At 48.3% G+C, this 10,261-nt stretch overlaps 1 protein-coding gene across 4 annotated transcripts in view; it reads right to left on the bottom strand.

Moving 5' to 3' along the window:
* Positions 1-10,261, bottom strand: part of MAP1B (microtubule associated protein 1B) — a 99,622-nt gene that overhangs the window by 5,413 nt on the left and 83,948 nt on the right. For all 4 annotated transcript variants that reach the window (XR_003680935.2, XR_003680936.2, XM_028492964.2 and 1 more), the window contains 2 exons: positions 3,375-9,891; positions 181-419 (listed from right to left, as the gene is read on the bottom strand). Coding sequence is in view for 2 of the 4 variants with exons in the window: in XM_028492964.2 (XP_028348765.1) it covers positions 181-419; positions 3,375-9,891 (6,756 nt within the window). In the remaining 2 variants the exon portion in view is untranslated. The remainder of the gene's footprint in view (positions 1-180; positions 420-3,374; positions 9,892-10,261) is intronic.

The raw sequence follows: 10,261 nt of genomic DNA, 5'->3' as shown, positions 1-10,261 counted from the left end.
TAGACTGCCTTCTGGGTGTTAAGTCCACTTTGTCCTCAGGATAGTTTATGTGTGGCAGACCCCCCGGGGTACCTCATGTGGATCCACAGTCATAATGGTGCCTCATTAAACATGATCCCTTCCCCTCTGCCTCTGGACACAGCTCCATGTGCAGTGCGGACACCGTCCTGGAGCTCTTACCTGCATGTTGCTGCCCCACTGGGCCTTCCCTTCCAACAAGGCGTCCAGGACAGCCCGGCTGGGCTCCTCAGCAGCGGGGTCATTCCCACTCACCACGTAGTAGGACGACCTCACTCTCTTGAAAAATTCAACATCGACGTTCTTACTGTTGCTGTGGTTGGGAATATAGCACAGGTCCAAGTACACAGGGGGGCCTGGAGGCACAGCTGAGGGCTTGGATGTCTTGGTGTTTCCTGGCCCTTCAGTAAATGAACAAAAATAAAGAGAAAGCCGGGGTCACAGGAATGCAAAGAGACCCATCTGTCCAGTACACCTTCCCTACTCCTTCCCAAGAAGGTCCTCTAGGACATGGGGAGGGGGTACTGGGCATTCCCCTCTCTCATAGAGGGCATTTAACACTGGCAGTTTGAGAAAATATCACCTGGCTGTTTACCATCTCAACAGGAGAAATGAAGAATGGAATGTTTCCCTTTGTGGACAACCCACTAGGAAGAAGAGTTCAGGCCTTCCTCAAAGATGGAACTAGGTAATAACACTCCTCCTGAAAGAGCTACTAATGTGCATTTTAATTTGAAAAGTGGTCTAAGAAACAAGATTTTTAAAGGACAAAAGAAAATACCTGTATTTGGTAAAACACAGTTAAGCAATCGTTGTAATCCAGTTAAGATCTCATTTGAAAGCAATTTTGCCCACAGCTGAATATTTTACCCTCACATTCGACCTCGCCAGCGGTCATATCTTAATTAACATCATCTGATTTCCAAGACCCTCAGCACCTCAACCTCATTCATAAACTGATGAAACACCGCATTCTCTCCTTAGGACAGTACTCTGAAATGTGAGACGTCTCTCCTCAGACAAGATCGGATACCAAACTTTGGCAAGAGGAAGGGTCAGAAAGACTAGGCTTTCTCTAGCCCATCAGGACACACCAGACTGAGGTCAGGGGCATGTGGCAGCCAAAATTCCCAGTCTAGATCAGAAAGGCCGGGCAAAGTAAAGATTCAGACTAACCCCAAAGCTTCTGGGCACCTTGTTTGGTGAGCTGGCTTTGTGATTTGTTCTAATTAGAAGGTTTAAACTTTTTGAAACATTAATACAACTAGCATTCTAAGGCAGTGATTCTTTCCCCGGCCACATGATTAGAATCACTTAGCATGCTTAATACCAGGCCCCATGCCCCAGAGTCTGGCTTAATTGGGCTGGGGTAGGGCCTGGGTACCACCATTTTCCAAAAGCACCCCAGCTGATGCTAATGTGTATCTGGTTTGAGACCACTGCTGTAAAGCCATTTAAAGTTCTAGCCGGATCCTATATATTTAATCCTTTTGCCTTTCTCCATGGGATGTTATAGAGGCTGTCATCCCGGAGTCGAAACCAGCAGTGAATTCCATCAGTGGTCTAGTTTTATTTTCAAGGGGGTAGGGGAGTGGTGAGAATCAACCAAACTGGTATTTGGATAAACCGACTCATTTTATGAATAGATTAGCCAGCCTTTATTATAATGAACCTAAGCTAAAAGCCCTCAACATACCCATGTGTAAGTCTCCCAGAGAATTCTGACTTGTAACGGAAGTTTGTGAGTTACATTTCTTCTAATATTTAAAAATGTCTGCGGTTTCCCCTTGCACACTAAATCACCCCCATCAGCACCCTTGAACATTGCTCACAGCAGCCCAAACCGAGGGAACTGCCAGAAGTCGACCCAGCTTTGTTTTAAAATTAATTAATGGTGCAATTTTATCTTTTTAAAAATCTACTGGGGAAGCATCTTCAAGGTAAGTTCAAATTAAGTCACTTTGCCTCAAAATTCTCTCTTTAAGTGACCAAAAAAAAAAAAAAATGTTTAAAAAAGAAATCAATTGTGCGGGCTAGAGTGTATATTCAGCAAGTTTGGTAGCAGATTTCAGTTGGATTTTATCTGTTTGGATGGATTCCATGTTTTCTCCTAAATGCAGGTCAAGTTGTCAAGTCCTTTAGATCAAGGAGTTAATTATCTGGTGGTTTTCTATTAAGTCTAAGCACGAACAAATTCAGTTTGTTTTCTACATGCAAGTAAAAAGAGGAAACCTGCTAAGACCTGAGTCTTGAAATTGATGCTCCATGTTGCTTAAAAGTAAAAATTTGTACCTGTAACTAATACTTCCTAAAATGTACTGAATTTGAGAGTCCCAAAGGTTCATCTCTCAGATTTTCCATAATAAATCAAGGAAGTGTTGCTTAAATCACTGTTTGCTTTACACGTTTGAGTCAATTTATGTTACTTTGTGAACTGTGATCTAAAATCCCTGAATAACTGTGTAAAGCAAGTAAAATATATGAATTCAAATCCCTGTAATTAGTTTGAAGCAACAAAATGAAGCTGGGCCATCAGAGACCTGTTCCATCAAAAACCCAGGTCATTGCTGAGACCTTGATAAGTCTAAGAATCTGAAGTCAGGGATATCTGCTCTTGCCAAGTGGAATTTCAATCTGAAATAGAATGCTGAGTCTCTGTTAGTGAGGTTTTATGGTCAGAATGGAATAAGTAGAGCCTTGGATGCTTTTCTCTCTATTTGTACTGGGTACCCAGTGGTCAACTGAATTCGCTGGTTGATCAAACAAAGCATTGCCTTTAATGGGGATGCATCTCCAGCCTGGTAATTTTTTTCTATTTAAAAACTGTATAACTTTTAATTTTTAAAATGTTATAACTTTATTTTAAATGTTTTTATTTTTTTTTAAATGGAACCTAAATCTTGGACCTGTGCTGCTTATTCCAGGCTTGGCTTGGAACTCTGGTTCTCCCTAGGCCTTTGAGAGCTCCTGGCCTGTGTCACCTCAGCTTGATTCTGGGGCCGGCGTGGCCGAAGCCAATGCCAACAGAATCTTCCCGAGGAGCATGAAACACACATCCTTGGTTCTGAAGATTCAGAACAAGGCTGCGGTTGCTGTGTTGCAAAAGGGAGCAAACCCAGGGGTCGCATCTGGGAAATCAGAGCTGCCCTGGGCCATAAGCTGAGCTACCCCCAGGCCTACAGGCTACACTGGGCTGAGATCTGTACCTTCTGGCAGAAGAAAACAGTGAAGGGAAGGGAGAGCACCAAGTTGTGTTCTCTCACCTCCCCACTACAAAGTCAAATGGAAATGCAGAGGCTGCAGTGAAAAGTAGAATTGTCGCGTCCTGTACCAGGATGCCAGCACCTTCCACCTACCTGCAGTCGCCGTCTTTACCGATTTGGATGTGGAGGCGTTCGCGGCATTCTTGGTCTCCTTGTCTTTCTCTTCTCCACGTGCGGCTTTGACCTCAGGAGTGGTGGTGGTTTTTGTTGCTTTTTCCACAGATTCCTTCTTCTTAGGAGAAGCCACTCGGGACACCTTATCTGAGGATTCCTTCAAGGCCCCTGGCTTGGGTGAAGCTGCAGAGGGCTTGGACTTCCCGTCACCCTTCTTGACAGGTGAGGATGACTTGGTCTTTGTACCTGGCTTTTTGGTTTTGGTCTTCTCCTTCAGGTCCTTCTTCAGAGCTTTGCCCAGGTTCTGCTCGATGGCCAAGGCCTCCGGGTCCATCATGGACACATCAGGGTGGCGTGGAGAAGGGCTGCGGTCCTGCATGGGGGCCGGAGGTGGATCCATGTGTTTGTACGTGACGGTTTTGTCTGTGGGGATGGTTTCTGATTCATCTTCCGAGTCGATATTCGCATCAGCTGTGATGGAGGGGCACTCTTCCGTCTCCGGGGGGACATCAGAGTCGGTCTGGGACGGGGCTGACTCGCTGACTGAGGTGGGAGGGGTTTCATCACATTGTCGGCCCTGGGGCTTTCCTCCAGGAGGTGGTGGGGCTCCCCCTGATTGGGTGAGGGGCTTCTCCGATTCTTCCGTTGGCTCTTCACTGGCAAACCACTCGAGAGGATTGGGATTAATGAAGGAGGGTGAAAGCTCCGTCTTGGGATGCTTGTATTCACAGGAGGACACAAGGCATAAGTCAACATCCTGGCGAGCCTCGGAGGGGGACTTCTTTTCAGCAGTGTAGCAGGGGTCTGAAGTCTCATAGGCATATGTAGACGCCTGGGGGGCTCTAGCACTTTTATCGGGGGTCTCATAAGAGTATGCGGAGGTAACAGGGGTTCGTGTAGTTGTTGTCGATGTCTCATAGGAGTAACTTTCAGACTCAGGGAAACTGGCAGTTTTCTCAGTGGTCTCATAAGAGTAGCTGGAATCCCCAAGTGTGTGGCCACCCTCTTCAGAGTCATCATAGCCATTGCTGATGTCATCCAGGAGCCTTTGAGACCGCTCAGTCTTTTCGTAGCTGTAAGCACTCACTTCAGGGGTCCTTATTGTCTTCTCGCTTATCTCGTAGGCGTACCCAGACTCTTCGGGGCTCCGTGTGGGCTTTTCAGTAATTTCATAGGCATAGCCACCATCTTCGGGAGTCTTGGTGGTTTTCTCAATGGTCTCATAGGAGTAGCCTCTGTCACATGGGGATTTGGTGGTGCCCTCTGTTTTCTCGTAGTAATAGCCGCTCACATCTGGGGTCCGGGTAGTTTTCTCATAAGCCTCATAGTCGTAACCTTCTTCATCTGGGGACCTGGTTGTCTTCTCAGGCTTCTGATAGGCATAGCTGAAGTCTCCAGGTGTCTTCCCTCCACTGTCCTTCTCCAGGCTGGATGTGGTCAAATCTCTCTTCAAGGCTAGATGGTGTGGCATCGTATCAAATAACATGGAGGCACGGAAGCCATACGCCTCTGCAGATGCTGCACCCATTGGCGGGGGAGAGGCGGCGCGGCAAGCTGCTGTGCTCTCTTTGACTGCAGAGGTAGAGTCTGAAAAACTAGGGGAATACAAAGGAGAGGACTCTCTCGGGGTGAGTGGAGAGATATCGGATTTTGGTGAGAGCTTCTCGCCTTCCAGACTTTGCACTTTTTCAGTGGTGAGCGAGGCATATAAGGATATATCTCCGGGAGGAACAACATCGGATAGAGTATCTTCTTGGAGAGGAGAAGCGATCTGAGAAGGGGTATGTGCGGAGGAGGTGGATGGGGACGCCTCCACCTGAGAGACTGAGATGAGCTCAGAAAGATCATTATCTTGGGTGTAGGACGGCTCCTCCGTTGGTGGGATCTTGTGTGATAAACTAGAGTCCTGCATGTCAGAAGGACTGTAGTCCACCTCGGTTGGCCCATTTTCAGTGATGTGAAGCATACTTGCACCCACTGTAGGGTGATCTGGAGACTGACGACTAAAGTCCATAGCAAGGGAATGCTCAGGGGATTCCTGGCCAAATTCAATAGACATCGAGGATTGTTCAGATCTGTGATCTTGAACTGGTGTCCTAGACTTGGCTGTTTTAGGGGAGAAGTCTGGTGGAGAAATTGACATTGGTCTTGGGCATTCTTCTTTAGACGGAGACATTTCTGTTTCCTGGAAGGTGGTAGGCGTTTGCACGACAGACACTGAAAGGGAGTCGTCTACTTCAGTGGAATGTGGGGAACCAACCTCAGCATGCAGCGAGGGAGACACGTCATCTGTTGTTGGCTCTGGAAATGAGCTTGTAGCCACAGAAGCTGTGGAGACCGAGGCCACACCCTCCATGTGAGAGTATGTGTCTTCTGCCACACCCTCATCAACAGGGGTAGCTGACTTGTCTGAGACGGTGCCTTCAGAAATGGACATCTTAGTGTCTTCTTTAAAAGATCCAAACTGACTGACATCTATTTGTGTAGGAGAAACATCTCCTCCTAACTTCCTTTCATCTAAAGCCAGTCCTGCTTGAGAACTCATGGCTTCAACATCATCAGTTTGCTTTTCTTGATCAAAGTCTTCCTTTATCGGTATAAAGTCTGTGCTTTCCCCTTCCTGTTTGTCTTGGAAAAGACCAGTGGAAGTCATGTCAGAAACTGGACTTATTTGGTCTGGAAAGGCTTCTTTTCCATTCTTTCCTTCAAAGGGGCTTTCGGTACATCTGTCAGGAGCCTTGTCATCCGCACTTGGAAAACTTTCATATGCAGACTCAGATCCAATTAGGGGAGGGCTCCGTAAAGGAGACAAAACTTTTTCAATAGGAGACTCCGAGTCGGGCACAGGTTCATCCATGGGGCTTATGGAAGCCCTTTCACTCTCATCTTTGGCATCACTGAATTCAAAGCTCACTGGGACTGCCGCTGGTTTTTCAATGACCTCTGTGGGAAGGTGACTAGATTTCTCATCAGTGGGAGATTGGTAGTACGGTGTGTGGCCAGCACTGCCGGTCACAGACTGAGATGGAGACACCACTTCCAGGGTCTTATCCTCAGGACTGGCACACGGTTCTTCCACTACTTCTTGGGTCACCTCCAGAGATGCTGGGACTACTTCTGCCTCTGCTGAGACTTTAATCTCACTGGGGGTCAGAGAAAAGTTCACGCTACGTTCACCCAGCGGGGTCTTTTCTGTGGGTGATGGTGGAGATGGACTCAGGGACGGGCTCTTGCGTGGGCTAAGTTTTTCATCTGAAACTGCCGAGACGGTGTCTTTGAACTCCAGCGTGGCACTGGCTCTCGCGTCTTTCTCTTCAGAGCAGTAGGCATCACGTAGAGCAGATCTGCTGAATTTGTCCTCCTCCATGGACGAGGGTGGGGAGATGGTGGAGGCTGAAGCACTGTAATCCTTCCCATCAGTGGCATCTGTTTTTGACCCTTCAGAAAGTCCGTTGAGTGATGTCACAGCAGGTCTGGAGTATTCCTGAGGATACAGTGAAGACTCGTATTTGGTGACGTTTACAAATTCTTGAGATGGGGACTCGGTCTCTTCGTTGTTGGTCTCGTCACTCATCACATCTCGAGGAGTCGACATCTCGTCCATGGGGGTGGGCTCGCTGGATATCTCAATGGTCGACTGGGTGTAGCCGGAGGTGGCGGTGAATTCTTCAGGCTGGTCTTCCCGGTTCTCCTCGTCGGAGGCAGTGGCCTCACTCTCCGAGCCTCCGGGTAAAGTCTCATCGTGGATTGAAGATGCAGGTTCTTGGACAGGAGACTGGGCTCCCGCTAGCTTGGTGGACGTGGTAAGGAATCCATACTGGTCCTCGGCGCCGCTAGCCTCCGCAGCCTTGTCCACCACGGCCATCACGTAATCTTCGGCTTCAGCCTTTTCGGGCTCGTAGTCTTCCTCTCTGGCATCCTCGGCTCTGTCCTCCTCGTCGCCCTCCTCCTCAGACCGCTCAGCCTCTCCCTTCTCCAGTGCCTCGTCCCTGTCTTCTTCTGCTCGGTCATCACCACTGGCCACCGACTCCCTCTTCTCCTTGACGTACCCGTCGGCCTCAGCCTGCACGCTCTCCTCCTCCGCCGCCAGGCTCTGCTTGGAGGCGCTCACACACACGCTCTCCTCTCCGTCCTCTTCTGGCTCCTCGGCCTCCTCGGTTTCCGCCTTCTCTTCATAGTCTCCAGTCTCGGAGGACTCCTCAAAAGCGGCTCCTTCGTCTTCAAACTTTTCAGTGTCCTCCACCCCCAGCTTCTCGACAGGCTCCGGCTCCTCGGGGGTTTGCTCGCACTCACCCTCCCCTTCAGTGGTGGTGATTCCCTCATCGGGGGACTCGGCAGGACCTCTGGTGACTTCTGTCTCTTTCTGGATGACATAGGCTTCGACGGGCTCGCTTTCCTTCAGTTTCTCTTCATCTGCGATCAGCTCCAGCTGAGGCTGGATGTCTTTTGCTACGTCGACCTCTTCAGCCTTCAGCTCTTCAAAGTCCTTGGTCAGATCCTCGGGGGATGACATAAGGGACCTCTCGGCTTCGAGTTCTTTGGCGGGGCCAGTGGTCACTATTCCAGCCGCTGCCACCACGGCCGCTGCAGCGGCCGTAGTGCCGGCGGCCACGGCCACAGCCTCTGCGGCCTTGCCTTCCTTCTTAACGACTTTAATTTTCCCCTTCTCCTTCAGCTGCCCAGCAGCAACAGAATCTTTCTTGACAGTCTCTTCCTTCTTGGGTACTTTTGGTTTTAATGCAGCCGGTTTTTTTGCTTCAGATACGGGAGTAGGTGATTTCTTTGTGTCTTTAGGAAGTTTCTTAATTTCTTTCTTGGGTTCCTTTTCCTCCTTTTTAATTTCCTTCTTTTCCTCCTTCTTAACTTCCTTCTTGGCTTCCTTCAGTGGGGTTTCTTTCTTAACCTCTTTTTTGACTTCTTTTTTCTCTTCTTTCTTGATTTCTTTTTTGACTTCCTTTTTCACCTCTTCCTTTTTTGGTTTTTCCTCCTTCTTGACAGGTGTTTTGTCCTCCTTTTTAGCCACTTCTTTCTTTGGCTTTTCCTTTTCCTTCTCCTCTTTCTTTTCTTCGGGTTTTGCCTTTGTTTCCTTTTTCACAGTCTTCTCCTTGGTGACTTTGGGTTTGACGTCTGTGCCTTGCTTTTCAGGCCCCTCGGCTTTGGCCGGAGGCAGCTCTTCTTTGCTGGGCACCTCCTTTTCTGTCACTGGAGGTTTGGTTTCTGTTTTTACTGGTTTGTCTTTTTTCACCGTTACCTTGTCTTTGCTTTCAACTTTGGGTGCCTTTTCCACGTGATTAGCTTTTGTGACTTCAGGGGTTTCTTCTTTTGACTCCTTTCGCCCAGATTTGCTGGGGAGTGGCTTTGCAGCTGGCTTCAGGCTCTCCCGGCTGTCGGCCCTCTGCTTCAGTTTTACTTGTTTCACAGCAGGGGTGGCCACCTGGCCAGTTAGATCCTTCTGGGTGGCCAGCGGCTGTTTCAGGAAGTCCAAATGTTTGAGCTTTTCCAGTCCTTCCAGGATATTGTATTGGGTGCTGTTGCCAGGAAATAAGACTCGGATGATTTTCTCTGCAGGGTTTGCTGGATGCCACACGATCAAAGATGAGACTGAAGTTAAGTAGGAAATTGGGATATCTATTTCTTGACCGTTAGGCAGGAGTAGTTCAGCCTTGTCTTTGTTGGTGCCAGTCCACTGCTGCATAAAATACTGCATTTCCTTGCTGCTCTTGACTGGGTTAAGCACATACATCTCTAGTTTACCAACTCCCATTTTTTGGAAAAGAATGACAGGATCAATGGTATTGCCTACACTTCTGAACAGAGGTTCTGGCTTCATGGACAATTTGTTTAGGTACTGGAGAGTGAAGCAAGCTTCTTCTATGCTTCTCTTCATCTTGATGTTTGGCTCTGGGTTTTTCAGATTTTCAGGTACATTGAGAAATACAACTCCCAAGTCGGGGGAGATGAGGTTTTTCATCCAGTCACTATTTGTGGTGGAGCCCTGGGACTGTTCTTCCTCGAGCTCTGCGATTTTCCGCTGGAGCACACTGTTTATTCCAGGCAAATTGTCATCCCCAATGTGGGTGAGCAGGATGGAGTCCACTCGGTCCAAGTGTCGGATGAGCTTCCAGAAGCAGGATTTTCTTTCTGATCCTCCGTTGATGAGCATATTGAATCCATTCACTGCAAACAATGCAGAATCGCCCCTCCCTCCTGGAAAAATGTAACAGCAGGGCTTGGAGAGCTTCAGAAATCCACCTGATGTGGGAGGTTCTAGGATATCAAAGGGAGATGGGACTTCCACGGATTCTGAGAGATACTCGGTAAACTCGGAAAGTCCTTCCATTTCTGGCAATATAGAAGCGGAGTTGAGTTTAATATTGATGAAGTCTTGGAGATTATGTCTGTCAAGATTGGAGTTTTTCCAGTCCCCTTCTTCGGGACAGAAAAGGGTTAAGCTGGCTTTGTTGGCAGGATGGGTGGTACTCAGTAACTCCCCAATCTGGGATTTAAAAAAATGATAAGAAACAAAGAAGGAAGAAGTTTAAGTGACTGTCATCACTGATCCATCCTCTCCATCTATTACTGGGTATTACAGGATCACTGGATGCACACAGGGCAAATGTCAGAGATGTTGGCTGGTAAATATCTCCTGGTAAGGTAAAATACTGCTAAGTGAACAGCCTCTGTCCTGACCACTCCTACCATTCCCTTCTCCCTCGATTCCCTGCTCCGCTCCCCCCGCCCCAAGTACCTCCCCCTCAGACCTCGCCACCCTCTGTTCTTGCCCAGCAGGGGATCTTCAGAGCTCTGCTCCACTTCTAAGACTAGTGACCACCTGGATGATCAGTGCCTGTGTGGTTATGAAATAC

This window comes from Physeter macrocephalus, chromosome 8 (assembly GCF_002837175.3).
Source record: "Physeter macrocephalus isolate SW-GA chromosome 8, ASM283717v5, whole genome shotgun sequence".
Taxonomy (NCBI): Eukaryota; Metazoa; Chordata; class Mammalia; order Artiodactyla; family Physeteridae; genus Physeter; species Physeter macrocephalus.
This window is presented reverse-complemented; position numbering and strand designations above follow the sequence as displayed.